This window comes from Lissotriton vulgaris, unplaced genomic scaffold (genome assembly GCF_964263255.1).
Source record: "Lissotriton vulgaris unplaced genomic scaffold, aLisVul1.2 SCAFFOLD_4950, whole genome shotgun sequence".
Lineage (NCBI taxonomy): Eukaryota > Metazoa > Chordata > Amphibia > Caudata > Salamandridae > Lissotriton > Lissotriton vulgaris.
The window spans coordinates 37,533-53,599 of record NW_028252673.1 but is presented as its reverse complement, the minus strand read 5'-3'; the positions used below and the strand labels follow the sequence as shown (position 1 = coordinate 53,599).

The 16,067-nt window shown below is 51.6% G+C and overlaps 1 protein-coding gene across 1 annotated transcript in view; it reads left to right on the top strand.

Annotated features, from left to right (window-relative positions):
- Nucleotides 1–505: 505 nt before the first annotated feature.
- The window catches only part of LOC147662078 (protein FAM200A-like), a 37,259-nt gene continuing 21,697 nt past the window's right edge, over nucleotides 506–16,067 (top strand). Inside the window, exons 1-2 of the mRNA XM_086951126.1 lie at nucleotides 506–605; nucleotides 3,165–3,260. Of these exons, the coding sequence (XP_086807252.1) occupies nucleotides 506–605; nucleotides 3,165–3,260 (196 nt within the window). The remainder of the gene's footprint in view (nucleotides 606–3,164; nucleotides 3,261–16,067) is intronic.

Genomic DNA, 16,067 nt, shown 5'->3' with positions numbered 1-16,067 from the left:
CACACATGACATTGAAAACATATCTCTGCATGGGCGCATTCCACTGGAGAAAGGTACTCAGAATATCAGGTACACTATACAGCAGACCACCCATGATCCATTTATGAGCAAGAGAGTCCAATGTAACTCGTTTGGCAGAATCTGGAATTTGACTACGGGATTGCCTTCGAGAAAAAGCAGGAGTCCTATTAAAAGGCCTAAAGAGGGGGGAGAAAAGACTGGAAACAGTATCAACCAACCGATTAGGAGTTGGGGAAGAAGCAGACAGTAAAACTGGAGACGCGGTATTAAGCAAAGGAAGAGAAGGACTAGCCGTCACAAGAAGGACTGAAGGTGAAGGAGACTGAGGTGCAGAAGTTGGTGGCAAAGGAGGTGCAGGTAGCAATGCAGGAAGGGGCAATTGCGGAGGAGCCGGACCAGCTGGCTGAACAACAGGTTGCTGCGCAGGTGGCAACAATAAGGGTGCATTAGCACCTGGTACATAAGGCGGCGGTAATGTCAACAAATGGGACATCAAGGGATCTTCGTCAAGATCCTTACTCTGTGGAAAAATAGGCAACACAGGGTTGCATCTATCCATTACCATACGATATTGTCTGTCGATCGCTCGATCAGTCTCATTGTCCTTAAACTGTTGGGCAGCCTGTATGATTGTCATATCTTTCGCTTTTTTATCTCTTTTTCCCTGCTTAATTTCTCTCTGTTTGGCTTCTTTACGCCAAAGGCGGAAAGAGTCAAACATTGCCGGCCGGGCTTTTCTCTTTAACAAAATTGTTTCTAAATGATCTAATATATCAGGATCAAAGCTACGATTTTGTGGCCACCGTAAAACACCATCTTTCTTCGTGTATCGGATCCATGCCTCATTAAAGGCAGTGGGACCAACACCATGTTTAGAATAGAGCTCATAAGTGGGAGTTCCAACCGAAGGAATCGGACATGAGTCCTCGAGCCGGGAATTCCTATTACAACCAAAACAACAAAACTTCCTAAATCCGCTAAAAACAGGCATCGTAAGTTCACTGGTCCGTTTACCAGTGAAAACAGGAGTGAAAACAAAGAACACAGTACAAATGTACTCACCCCTTGGCTTCGGCTATTGCAATGGTCGAATAACAAAATGCAAAAAGAAAACAAAGAAGTGGGCGCTACCCATGAATACTTAACTAAGTGGTCTTCTCACGCCAACAGAGGTCCGTCTAAAGTCTCGCGATACCAGTCATCACCAGAGGGTCCAAGGCAGGGCGGCAGTCAGGGCAGCAGTCGTCAACAGCCGTCGGAAAGGAGTAGCCACGCTGCAAAAGACCTTCGGTCCACTTCAACATACAGGGGTCGCTTGACGTGGCTCGCGTATCCTCCGGAATTTTCTTGCGGGGCTTCTCACGACCCTCGGGCTGAACCGCTATCACTGAAGCCACCCCACGGGCCTTATGGCCCTTGGTTAACAAACTCGCCCAGACCCTGACATCGGTTTCGTAAACAAGGGCAGGGGGTTACTCTTTAACAGAAGAGACACGTAGCAGCTGAGAAAAGCAAAAACACTCCGTTCGCCGTGCTGCCTGAGTTAGGGCAACACAAAATGGCGACAAACGAGACACAAACTGGCGGCTAAATACGGGACGAAGTCAGAAATCTAAGAACCTCATATGGCAGTGTGTTACGGCTGCCATGCTCACCCAATCCCCCGTAGCAGTGCTCCATGTCCCAGTAACCAGGTTCACGAGAGCCCAGTTGGGGGCCACTCAAACGGCAGGCTCTGTGTGGGGGGGCAGAAGCCACGAGTGCCTCAGAGCTCCCCAACCTTCCCCTGCCCACCAAAGGCAGAGCCACCCAAAAGCAGAACCTCACGGTGGTGGCAGGCGTGGTCAGTCTATCTATCCCACACATCTCTTCACTCACTTTCAGTAGGGAAGGCATGGGCCCTCTCGACCAGTAGTAAGGCCCACCAGGATGTTGCAGATGGCTCACGCCCCCTCCAGGAGTGAGAGGGAGGGTGGGAATGGAAGCATAAATGCATTGGGGGTATTCACAGACTGTCCTCACCCATCGTGTCCTCCAGCAGTCAGTGGGCCCCTGATGCTTCCACGAAGGCTGGAATTTTCCAAAGGAGGAAGCCATTTTGATTCCTTTTTGGCACACAATGCTTTGACTTTGTGTTTAGAAACAACATGGCGCCAATCAAGACTAGTAAAAGTAAAAAACTGAGGTTGGCCAGATCGGCATGGTATTTTAAATAATTGTAGTATCTCTTGCATTATTTTTTCAGTGAAAAGGCAGGTTTCACGGAGCTCGTTAAAGAAATCATAAGCCTTATTAACATAATTTCTTTATTTTAACGAGCTCCGTGGAGCCCGATTTTTAGTGTACAAATAATGCTTTTTAGTGTACAAATAATGCTGGTGATCCTGATTATGACAGATTAAACTCAATGTTCCATTTTCTCAGAGTGGGTCTCAGTACCAAAAGCTACTGAAAGCCGCAGCTGGCATAAATAAGGTTTTGGGACCAGGCACACAGTTTGCAACACTGGAGCATGTGTGTGCTCTCTGTTGCATCTGCTGCCTTTTCATTGACTTACATGTGCTCCACTACACTTTTGCAGTGGTGTGTGTGCTCCACAGCATTTGCTGAATTGGTGTGGGTTTTGTTACATTTGCTGCGATGGTGCTTATGTGTGTGCCGGGCTATATTTTCAGGATTTGCATGCATTTGTGTGTGAATGGCAGTGTATCTGTGTGTGCTGTCTTGTGTTTGCTTCGCGAACTTGAATGTGCTCTGCTGCATATGCTACTAAGCTACTTGGATGATTGTGTAGCATTTGCATAAATTATTCGAGCTTTGCTGCATTTGCGGCTGCAGCTTGTTTCTGTTGGGAAAAAAACGATGGATTGGGATGCAGCAAAGTGATTGCCAGTGGATGAGATTAATAATTCAAGCATTCCAACTATCACGTTGTTCTTTGTACTTCACTTCTTTAGGAATGGATAATAATTAATGAGGCTCTGAATAAATGGAAAAGTAATTTCAAGTTATATTTGCCATTTGAACCATGTACAGATCATTATTTATTTAGATAGCATGCTGTATTAAAGCTTTGGTTGGTGAAAGAAAACTAGAGTAATAATACTTATAATTTGTCTCATTGCTTTAAATCCTGGTTGTAGGGAAGAAGCATGCTGCGGAGGAAATGCCGATCTCACCAACTGAACCCACTGAGCCAGTTCCTCCAGGCAGAACAGCCATTGTTGAAGTACGAGCAGGTACGTGAAGTGGTATCTACCCAGCTTATATGAACTAAGTCAGAGTTGCTCATGTTTTCTATTGTTGGTTGCATCCGTTGCACTAAAATGCAGCAAACTTTCCATTTGCCATTTTATTGTTCTGTATATTTTGCTATTCTTACTCTTGTGGGCCCAGGACTTGTAAAATGGACATGCAAATTTTTTTTCTCTAATGCTGCTCTGCCTTTCATTGCTGTCACGTTTATGCCAGCACATTGACCCAAAACCATCCCAATGAGCACAAACAGCAAATGGCATGTATTTGTACATTTTTTTTGCCTTGATTGCAAAATACAAAACAGATATTGGTTGGTTATGTTATAGAATGGGGCCAATAGTCAATTACTGGCATGATTTTGATGGAAAACCATATGTCCGTGCTGTAGCGTACTCTGTACTACTGTGATCTGTAATTGGATGGACCCAGGAATTGTTGAAGTGTGCTATTTGCCATTTCAAACAGTGGCGGCTAGTATTAAGGGGCGTAGGGGGCGTTGCTCACCTACCAGCGTCAGGGAAACCAAAGGGAGAGAATGAACACCAATGGAGCAGTTTAAAGAGGTGCTCACTGTTTGGTGCTCCACTGCTCCCCCGTGAAACTTGAAAATTAAACTATGTAAAATATATTTTTTTACTTTCGTATACTTTTTTCTCGAACAGTCTTCCTGCGCAATGTGCACAAGCATGTGCAAAGCTGGGTGAGAACTATTCCTCGCCCTCGAGGCACAAGCGAGGAGCCTAGTGGGAGTGGCTGAATAAAGCGGCAGTAAATGTGTTTGAAATGGGGCGATAATGAATTGGCCAAGGGCACGGTCAGTGGAGCGCCATTCAGGGTAATGGGAAGGGCAGGGCTGGCTCACAGTGCACTGAGTGCAGGGGGTGGTAACCATTGTTGCAGCACTCCTTTCACCTCATTAAATTAGGCTTTCTAATTGGGTCAGGCTGAGGCGACCTTAGGGGATTGGGCGTCTATGTACTTAGGGGCAGATTTATGAGGCCGTTGCGCCTCTTTGCGCCGCAATTGCGTCACTTTATTTGATGCAACTGTGGCGCAAACAATGCGCCCTATTTACAACGTGACGCATCTAGGAGATGCGTCACGTTGTAAAGCACTGCGCCATAAGGAGGCATTCCTGCGCAGGAACACCTCCTGAAAGTGGCTGAGTGAAATCTATGAGATTTCACTCAGTCACTTTCAGGGCAATGCTGTGTCAAAACCCTGCACCTGCTTGAAGCAGGCGTAGGTCTTGACGCAGCATTGTGCACCTGGTGTACCCCCGAGCCTTGCTGGAGCTGCGTCGCGCTTGCGACGCAACTCCAGCAATGCGCCACATTTCCGGCACAGATGCATCACGCATCTGTGCCGTTTTTGCACCATGGTGCGCCGCATTATAAATGCTTCAGAAAAGGGGGTGGTGATGAACAGAGTGTCTGAATTAAGCAGACCACTCTTACCCAGTCCAAAGATCAGGGCTAGATCCATCACCGTTTTTTAGCTCACTGCACCATCCCAGCTTAGAACTATTATAAATGCGGCGCACCATGGTGGCGGAGCTGTGGCGCACTGTGGCGCATGTTAACTGGCGCATCCCTGGGGATGCGCCAGTTAACATAAATCTGCCCCGTAGTTTCAGTTTGGCCGCAGCTCTTATTTCCAGGAGGGGACACAGTTGCTGGAGGAAGAAAGGCGCCTGCAGCCGTGGTTTCAAACGACACGACACACGTGCAGGAAAGCCTTTTCCATTTTTTAAACCCAGGACTCGGCAGACCTGCTGTGCTGTTAAAGGTCGGATCCTGAGTCCAGAGCCCCCACTGCACACACGATCTACTCAGGAGCCCATCACTGCACAGTGGGACTGAAGGCAGGTGCGTGTGGGGCTCGCCTCATCCTCTCAGTGAGGCAAAGGGGAGAGGCGCCTCTGAGCGCTGACGGCTCCTGCCTCCATCTCTCAGTAGTTTACTCAAGCCAGGTTTTCCCCCTTGGCATCCTGGTACTTGTAGTCTTTGTTTAACCCCTTTATCAATCTGCCTCTCATGTTTGTAATGAAGAAACTTCCAATCTCTGGACGTGGTGGGGAAGTGCGTGAGTCACCCTCACCCTTTTATTGCCCCGTTGTTTGCGGAGCTTGTATCTTTTTGGGAACAACAGTACATTGTGTATTTTACTGTTATTTGAGGAGTGTGGGTGGGGGGGGGCAGCACTTCTTGAACCGTGTTAGCTTTTGTAGGAAAGTAAAGTTAGGGGGTCTCATTTATGAGGCCATGCGTCACTTTTACGCCGCCGGTGCGTCACTTTTTGTGACGCACCAGTGGCGTAAAAAAGGCGCCTTGTTGTGTCATATTTACAAAGTGACGCATCTAGGTAGATGCGTCACTTTGTAAACCCCTGCGCCACATTATACCTGCGCCAGGTATGATGTATGCAAGGGGGGCGTATTGACGCAAGAAAGGTCGTAGAAGTGACGCAGTGAAATCTATGAGATTTCACTGCGTCACTTCTAGGACGCCGTTGCGTCAAAATCTTGCGCCTGCCTCACAGCAGGCGTAAGACTGACGCAGGCCCTTTCACATGGGGCTTGCCCCATGTGAAGGACGCATTGCTGGAGTTGCGTCACTTTTGTGACACACTCCAGCAACCTTTGCGCTTACAGATACGTCAGAAATACTGACGTATCTGTAAGTCCTTGCGCAATGATGCGTCATATTGTAAATATGACGCATCATTGGGGTCGCAAGGAGGGCGCAATGAAAAGTGACGCATCCCTGTTTTCTCGCAGCGATGCGTCACTTTTCATAAATGAGGCCCAGGGTCTTTCCTCGATCCTGCCATGCAGCGTGGACATTTCTCGATGCATGGCATGGTGTTTTAGAAACATAATTGCTGCATTGATGTGTAATTTACTTTTGCGACTCTCTAAAGCCCCAGGGTATCCATACAATATACGAGCAGGTGGTACCTCATTCAATGGTACTTCTTGTTTCAACTCCAGAAGGATAAACGTTGAATCGGCCCTGCTGGGTTCACGCGTGAACTGCAGGTTGAATGCATGTGCACCTCACTAAGCAAACTCGCCTCTGGCTCGTCCAGCTGGGTTTGAAACCCAAGACCTCATTGTTGGGGTGAGATTGGGTGACCTGCATGTTACAGAAAAATATATAAGTGCTCAATTTAACCTGAGCATGGCCTTTCATTCAGAGCTGGATGCAATCTATGTTTTGTAGGGGCGACCTACTCTCCTACAGCTCATGCAGTGCTATTTATATGCACGTGGTGGATGCAGACAGAAATGGTATAGTACAGTGGTTATTAACTCTTTGACTTATGTGGACCCCCTCTTAATCATTATTAAACATGGGGCTCCCTACTGAACCCATATTGGAATCCAGAGACCCCAAATGAGTCACTATTGGAGTCCAGGGACTCCCGCTGACTGGCCATACAGTCTACTCCGGAGCCCCTTGCAGAACACGTCATCTACCCCAGCGCACTGTCTGATCTGAACTGGAGCCTTTCACTGCACACACCATCTACCGAGTCCCGAACCTCCCATTGTATCTACTGCTACGCTACTACTCCTCCAGGTTGCACTGCACATATGTTCTACTCCCCAAGTCCCTCACTGTACACAGTGCCTACTCCCGGTCCGCTCACTGCACATACCTATCATCTACTTCTGGGCTTCTAACTGCCAAAGCGAACCTCTGCCACTCTTCCTGCTCATACAAACTGTGGTACCACCCTGCCAGTAACCTTCAAAACTCAAGAGAACACAACCCTTGACCCCTTCGCACTGTTGCTCACGTGGTTCTAAACTAGAACATCACTCTCATTGTAAACCGTTCAAAATTTAACACAAATATTCAAAACAAAGACTTCCTTTGTTTACATGCTCATTTATAGGTTCTAAGCAAACTTAATCAAAACTTCAAATTAGTCGAACAAACAATTACATTATTACAATTTGGATGTTCTCAAAACAATTCGAATCATCAAACTTTCAATGGTTACAATACATTATTCATAACATATCCTTGATGACTCCAAAAACATGCCCAATGCATTTCGAACCCGGATGGGCTCTTCCTCGAGGGCCTGAAAACTAAATACATACATAACTTTAGTGAGAATAAATGTTTCCACAGGTATACTCTTAGCAAGCTTCCAAAGACATTGCAAGGAAAAGGATTACCATGTTTGCACCTCACGGATATTACCCTACTCCTTACTTTGAAAGAAAAGAATCTCACAAGTCACTCCGTCTTACTACAATGTAAATCCAAACATTTGCTTACCTTCGCTTTATTTCCCACGGTCCTCTCTGCCATGCGAGTTCAACCGCTGCTCATCACAAACTTAGTGGAAATTTCAATAACTTTCGGTTAAACTCTCTGAAAGAGTGATGCCCTTAATTTAACTTCATGGAGGCGGCGCTGAACCGTACCTCTGTTTAAAGGGACTCTCCCGAAGCCACCTCAGCATGAACAGGCAACCCTCCCTGAACACCCTGTCATAAATCCCTGCGCACATCACTTGCTGATCCTGGTGTGTAAAGGAAGGGAGAGGCACTGACCTGTACGGAGGGGTCAGTCCCACAGGGCCCGCACTGGTGATGGGGGTCGCTGGGGGTGGCAGAGGGCATCCTTCCCACAAGCAGCTGCAGTTCCTGCAGTCCCCGTGGCTCCAGCGGGTCCTGCTCCCAGCTGATACAGGACGGGACCAGCCCCTTCCACTGTTGTTCCTACTCCTCGTTTCCATCCCCTCCTGCTTGCTGCTTCTTGCGGCCCAGGACCCCCTGCTTTCCTGCAGCTCCCAAACTGCGGGTCTAACGAGTGGCAAAGCACGTCCCGCAACCCCTGGCGGCTCCTGCAGGTCTAGGGTTCAGCTCCTTCACCCGGGGCTGTTCCTGCTGGGACTGCCCCCGTTCCTGCTGGGACTGCCCCTGTTGGCAAAGCTCAGGGACCGTGCCTGCAGCTCCTTAGACTGGTTGGGCCGTGCACTTTCTGCAGCTCGAACTGCAGCCCCTGTTGTCTCAGCTGGCCCTGCTGGGAAGGAATATGTTTTTGGCCATTGGCAGCTTTCGGCGAGAGTAGTGTTTTTTTTTTTTCGGTTTTTTTTTTTCCGAGAAATCTTTATTTCGATCACAAGATCATAAAAGATGTGCATTACATTCTATACAAAATTTTAAAAACGTATTAAACAACATTAGTGATCAGAATAAAAAAGATAAAAGTAGCAATGTGCCACAAAATTAGAACTATCTCAAGTCTTCAGGTCTTTTACACAAGCATTTTTACACATCGACTTTGGGCGTACCACATAGAGGTTAAAAATTTGGATAGAGCGAAAACTACAGTAGCGGATAAATCTGTCTTTAGGACTCTGTAAGCGGGTAGAAAAGTTCTGAATCCCAGATTCCTGAGCAAGGGGACTAGCCAGTATTTCCTGCTCCTCTCATAGCCCCTGCAAAAGAAGACAACATGGACGTCGTTCTCCTTTGGGTGTGCACATGCCGGGCAAGTTTCTGAAGAGGAGCGACAAGACCAGGATGCTGTAAATGATGCTAGGGGAAGAGTTCCATATCTCCATTGGAGAAGTAATTTCCTAGTTAATTGTGGGGTAATGGCATCTAAGACACTTTCGAGTTGATAGGAATCTTTTGTTTTTATGAACTGGTTGGACAATGATCCGTCCCGGGTACCTTCTGTAACTCTGGTGAGCATGTGTTCGTAATAAGCTCTCGCAAGTACCTTTTTCGGGATCTTTGGACAGATGTTTAGTGGGTCCAGCCATAGTTCAGGGAGTCCGATTGCCTCCAGCGTTCCCTTGATTTTATTTTTTATTTTTTTTTTAAATATATTTTTATTGCAGGAATTAGTATATTGGTACATTTTCGGCCAGCAGTATAAAGCAATCAAAATCAATGGAACACAACCCTCCGTCCCCCAGCATTATATATCCTTACACAGCCATTAAGCCCACAACCCAATGGTCGGGCGGCGATATCCAATGGGGACTCAACAGGAGATCGAAGCTGGCCCGGATAATCCATCGTCCGTCATCTGCTTTTCTAAACAAGCCTACCCAAACCAAAAGAAAATCCCTCCCTCAAAACACTCTGAACCAAATTAACCCCCGCCCAACCCCGCCATCAGCGCATGGTAGCAACCGCAGTATGATCTGTGAGAGGACCCACGAGGGAAGCAATAGACCTGTAAAGCACAATCGCCTATCGGGACTCGGGGCGAGCTGCTTCCTCACTTTCGGAATCGCTGGGGGCGCAATAATCCCTGAGAGCCTGCACTAATGTCTCCCATTCCAGCGCTGCCTCCTGTGCCTTTTCATTCTGGTGTCTCCTAGCTAACTGGTACCTCAGCGTGCTTTCTCCCGCCGCCCACTTCAAGAGTTCACTGTGCCATCAGCCCCCCGTCGGACCAACCCGTGCCTTCCAGTTCCTGGTCACCTCTCGTTTGGCAAGGAGAAGCCCCAAATCAATGAATTTGCTAGTAATTTTGTGTTTGGGGGTATGTGGAAACCAGTGTAGGAGTCCGACTGCCGCATCCACCGATAGGGACCTCCCCGTCACCTCCTCCAAGGTCTTCCCCACTTCCATCCAGTAAGAGGATAATCCCGGGCAAGACCACAGCATGTGGAGAAGGTCTGCATCCGGTGCCAGGCACCTGGGGCAGTCCGCGGAGCTCGTAGCAAAATACTGTTGGATTTTCGCCGGGGTCAAATATGCCCTATGGAGTATGTAGTAGTGGACCAACTGAAAGCGGGCGTGGCGCGTGCCCTTCCAGGCTCGCCGCACGAGTTGGGACCAGGTCGTCTCTGGGATCTCCTTACCTATGTCTTCCTCCCAACGGGTTCTTAAGGTAGTGAGGGGGGCTAGCCCCTCGTTGAGCAATCTACCGTAGAGGCAAGTGACCGCCTTCACCGTCCCCGCTGACATCATAACGTATTGGCACACCTGAGACGTTGGAGGCTCCTCCTGCCCGTGCTTCCAATGCGCTTGGATTGCTAGGACCAGGGCCGAGTGCAGTAGAAAGTCGCCGCGAGGAACCTCGAAACGATCAATGAGCTCCTGAAAGGGCAAAAGCACTCCGTCCTCGTAGAGGTCACCTACCAATTGCAGGCCCGCTTCCTCCCAGTCCGCTAAACGTGACCAATCACCGCCATGGGGCAGCGCCGTCAGCATACCCAAAGGTATTTCGGGTGCATACGGTATTCGCAACTGGCCCCGGGTGTGGACTCGGTTCCAGCACAGGCGAATGGTCTTCTCCTCTAGCGTCAAGTCCTGCAAGGCCAAGCGTTGCCGCAGCGCTATGAAGGAGAGAACATGTCTAGCCATCCCCGTGCCTGTCCTGTCCTCCGGACCCCGGAATTCCCTAGCGATCTCCTGGGTGAGGGTCTGTAGCTGCGCTGCTAAATAATACTTCTCAAAGTCCGGAACCGCAAGCCCACCCTCGGACTTCGGCCTCATCAGGGTCTTGAGGGCCACCCTTCTGCGGCTCGAGCCCCAGAGGAATCCAACCACCATTGACCGCAATAGTCGAAAAGTGGCCGGCGGGATCCAGATCGGGAGCGCCCTGAAATAATACAGTAACCGGGGGAGCGCCACCATTTTGAGCAATGCGATCCGTCCCGCCACTGAGAGCGGTAGAGTAGCCCAGAAGTCCATGCTACCCCGTAACGCTCGAGTGCTGCGAGCTATGTTCCCATCCAAGAGGTCGGATGGGTCATGGTGGACATATACCCCCAGGTATTTAAAGCAATCAGGTTCCCACCTAATCTCCCTACTGAGAACAGGGCTAGGTGTGCCTTTGCGGACCGGAAAAAGACAAGTCTTAGCCCAGTTTACCCGGAGGCCCGAGATCTCCCCAAACTCCGTGAGCGCCGTCTCAGCTCCATTGAGGGCGGCGACCGGGTCCTCAAGGAAGAGCAATAAGTCATCGGCGTACAGCGAAATGTAATGTGTGCCCGAAGGTGTCCACAAGCCACCATAATGGGCTCCCGAGCGGAGTAGTAGCGCCAGTGGCTCCACTGCTAATGCGAAGAGGAGCGGGGATAATGAACAACCCTGCCTCGTGCCTCTTTCCACCAGATACTGTGAGGAGATCAGCGGGCCTGCCCGGACCCTGGCCGACGCCGAGGCATATAGGACCGTGGTCCATCTGACGAAACCCTCGCCCAGGCCGAATCGCAGTAACACAGTGCGCAGGTAGTCCCATTCCAGGCTGTCAAAAGCCTTCTCCAAATCTACCGATAGGACCACCGGGCAAGGGGCGTCCACTAGCGGTTCTCCCAGCAAGCGCAACAGCCTACGGATGTTCATGGTCGTGTTACGCCTGGGGATGAATCCAGCCTGGTCCTCATGTACCAGGGAACTCATGTGGCCCAGCAACCTTGAAGCCAAGATGCTGCTCAGTATCTTATAGTCAACCGTCAGCATTGATAAAGGACGGTAGGACGCCGGGTCGGACGAGTTCCTTCCCGGCTTAAGGAGGGGAACCACCAAGGCCTCGCACATCGAGCCGGGGAGCCGACCAAGCCGCTTCGCCTCTCTATACACTATCAGCAACCGTGGTGCTAGGAGATCAGCATAAGCTGCATAAAATTCTACCGGAAGGCCATCCAGGCCCGGGGTCTTATTTCTCGCCATCTTTTTAATGGCGCTGCGAATCTCCCCCAGTTCTATGTCGGATCCCAGGGCTTTCGCCACGTCAGGCTCCACTGTTGGGAGCTCCAGGGGCCGCAGATAATCATCGATCATGTCAGGGACTTTGGCAGAGCGACTGCGGTACAAACGTTCGTAGTAGTGCAGGTAGCAGCTCAGAATCTCAGGCTGAGTGCGTACTTCGGTCCCGTCCGCCATGCGCATGGACGTCGTCAGAGAAGTCTGGCGCGTAGGGTTAGCTAGCCATGCCAGCAATGCGCTCGATCTATCCCCCTCTGCGAGGGACCGGACCGTGTAGGCCTTGTAGTCGAAACAGCGTAGCCGTTCGACCTCCGCCGCTACCGCCTCCTTCGCCTCTGCCGTGCCTTCCTGGAGTTCAGGGCGCCCGGGGCGGCGGAGCTCCAACTCACGGAGTCTCCGATCCGCCGTGTCCAAATCGTCGAGGATAACTCGCCTCATGCCTACCTTCTTGGAGATGCAGTAACCCCTTACCACTACCTTAAAAGCGTCCCATTCCATCGCCCTCGAGCTCGCAGTGCCCCTGTTGGACGCAAAGTATTCCGAGATCTTATCTCCAAGGTCCGCCTTAAACACACTGTCCTCAAGGATCTCAGGACGCAACTTCCAGGTGGGCACTGCTGGCACCCCAGGAAACCAGCGAAGGTCCAGCAGGAGAGGGTTATGATCTGAGATGGTCCTGGTCAAATACTCAGACCGGACCGCCGCTGAAATCAATTCAGTCGAGCCAAGAAATCCGTCCAGTCTAACGTGCAACTCGTGTAGGCCTGAGAAATAAGAATAGTCTCTCGTGTCGGGGTGTTGCGCCCTCCAAATATCCGCCAGACCCCAGTGCGTCTGCCAGTCCCTGCGACCCTTAGCCACACGGCAAACCGGAGAGTCAGGGAGGGGTGGGTGCGAGCGGTCTTTCTCCACATCCACTACTGAATTGAAATCCCCACCGAGCAGAAGGGGCCCGGAGAAGAAGTGGGCTAACGAGCCCGATAACCTGGAAAGGAAGGCAAGTTGGTCTACATTGGGTGCGTAAACGCAGCAAACGTTTAGGTCCCTCCCCCCCAGAGTGCCCGAGATGGCCACATAGCGCCCCTCCGGATCCACCACTGTATTCGTGACCTGGAAGGGAACCCCTGCTCTGATCCAGATTAGCGCCCCCCTGGCATACGCGGAGTACGTAGTGCAAAAGACCTGCCCCCTCCACCTACGCTGTAGCGCCGCCCCTTCCGCCTTGTTCAGATGGGTCTCTTGCAGCAGCGCCATTTGTACCCCTCTACGCACTAAATAAGCGTGGACTTTGTGTCGCCTAGACATGGTGTGAAGCCCCCGCACGTTCCAAGTAATACATTTCACAGTAGCAACATCAGCCATTGTCCCATATTGTTCGTGTAAAGTCTCCCCATCCGGGTCCCGACAAAGAAAGAGCAACAATCAACCCAGCACTGATGGCGGCCATTTTCCCCAACCAAAACTCAACAACCCCAATTCGACCCAGACCCCTGCCCACCCTCCCCAGAACAGGACCCAAATAGCACCATCTAGTTCCCATCCAAACCATACCTTCAAAAACCCCTGTCCCCGACTAATCCTGCGGTCGCCACCGTAGGAAGGCCTTAAGGGCCAGGTGCGGGCTGGACGTTGGCAGTGGGCCCTCGATGCTCTGGCTACCAGGACTAAAGTAAGCCCAAAACAGTAAAAGAACCCTTGGGGCACGAGCATGGCACCCCCCCCCTCTTCCCAAATATTCATGATCGATCACCGACCCCCGCCACCCCCGTTGCGGGTCCCCACCCAAATTGATGCAGCTCACCCCATCAACCCTGTCCATCCAGAAGGTCCTCCACAGAATTCGGCGTGATCACCGGCGTGTGGACGCTATCAGTTACCGACTCCTCCGAGTCCGTTGGCACCCCCTCGTCGCCTGGGTCCGCTTCCTCTTCGATGGTACCGTCTCGTGAGCCAGACAGCGCAGATAACACCTCCAGCACTCCCTTCCGTTCCGTCGACGTCTCCGCAGTCGAGGGACCATTCGACCGGCCCCGGCGACTCCGAATCCTTTTGGACCGCAGTCGCTGTCCAGGTTCCTCTGCCAGCTGAGATGAGGAGCCAAAGCCATCTTTCCCGGCTCTATAGAGTTCGAGCCAGTTACAGACCTCCTCCGGGGTATCAAAGAATTGAGTCTTGTCATCGACAATTATACGGAGCATTGCAGGGAATAGGAGCGAGTATTGGATACCCTCGCTCCGGAGTTCGCGCTTGACCGCCAGGAATGAGAACCGCCTGCGTTGGGTCTCATAGGTGTAGTCTGGGAAGATGTTCACCTGGCTGTTCGCCACCTTGAAGGGGCCATTATGTCTGGCGGCATTGAGGATGAGGTCTCTGTCCCGAAAGTGCAACAACCGTGCCACCACCGGTCGCGGGGCGCGGCCCTGTTGCGGCGGCCTCGCCGGAACTCTATGTGCCCGCTCCAGGGTGTAGAAGGAGGATAGACCCTCGGGGGCCACCGTGTCTCGGAGCCAGGTTTCCAAGTAGGCCACCATGTCGTCATCCTCAATCTTCTCCGGCAGGCCCACCACACAAATGTTGTTTCGCCTGTTACGGCCTTCCGCGTCTTCCGCTCTCCGCTCCAGGGCAGTAATCCGGGACAGGGCATCCTTCATTGTCGCAGCCAAAGTTCGCTGTGCCGGCTCCAAGGTTTTAATCGAGCCCTCCACGTCCTTGACCCTATCCGAAAGTTTGCCGTGATCCGCTCTGAGGAGGCCCAAACTCGTCGCCACCTGTGCAATGTCCTGTTGGAGGGCCGAGCGCGTGGTCGCAATCGCCTCCAGAACACGGTCAAATTGTTGCTGCAATGGTGCGCCACCAGAGCTCTCCAGGTTCACATGTTCCTCTTTGTCCGGGGCCTCCGAATCCGAGGCGGCTGGGGTAGTCCCCTTGGCTCCCCTCGGTTTCCCCATGTCGCAGGATCCACACAGTGTGGGGCCAGGCAGGGGCGCCACCAAGTGCGGTCGTCGGCTATGTTTCTCCCGGTTGTTGGTCTTCGGGCCAAGGGCCAGCGAATTCCGTCTCCAGGGCCTATCGGATCTCCACTGCTTCGGCCCGCGCCACCACCCTGTTGTCGGAGGGCACCGAGGAGGAGGCGGAGACAATCGGCGCCAGGTCTGGCAGGCCCGTTTGGTTGATGAGGGTCTGGAGCGAGGGTCACCAACCCCAACGGAGACTCTGTGGCGCCAAGGGGCCGTGCCTCCCATAGGAGTGTGTCGATCGGGGAGACGCAGCCAAGTGTGGGTTAGGGGGTCTGCCCCGAGGCTGGGGCCGCCCGGCATCCGTGAGTCGAGGTCCACTATAGTGAAGGCACCCGACCATCTAGGTGCGATCTCCACTGCCAAAGTCCAAGCAGATCGATATCCAGATCATCATATCCCGGGGAGATGAAAAGGTGGAGGGTGCGCTGTAGTCAGCGATGCTCCTCCAGTCTAAAGGTCCCGACCAAGGGGACAGAGCGGTCCGGGCGCCATGTTGGGTCGCACCCCGCACATCCTCAAACTCCGATTTTCGGTCGGATCAATGCGCGATCGAGGTGCGCCAGGTGCCTCAGCAGGTCCCAATCGGTCCAATCGATGGTTTGCGGGGAGAAGGGTGCCCCGCGGCCTCCGATTTACAGGATAATCCCGGGCTCAGTCCCAGAGCCGAGCTCTCAGGCGACCATCGCCATCGGCGTCCGAGCCACGCCCCCCTCCAGCGTTCCCTTGATGTAAGTTAGCCACGGAATTCTTTTGGCATTGGGTAACTCTAAAAATTCCTGTAACTCAGCTCTGTAGTTTAAAAGGTCTGGGCTACTCCTTAGACGCCGCCAGAACGTCAAAGGCGTAAGACCCAGCTCCTCCGTTATTGGTCGAATGTCCAAGTCCAATCTGAGCGGGAGTAGTGGAGTACTCTGTGGAAGAGCAACAATCTGTCTCAGGAATTTATTCCCAGTTGTTAATAATTTGGATATGGAATGTGACCCCACAACTCGCCCCCATATGTGACACCCCCCCGGGCTTGGGCTTTGTAAATGTGAATAATGGGGCTGAGTGGCCGGTAGGGGGATTTGCTC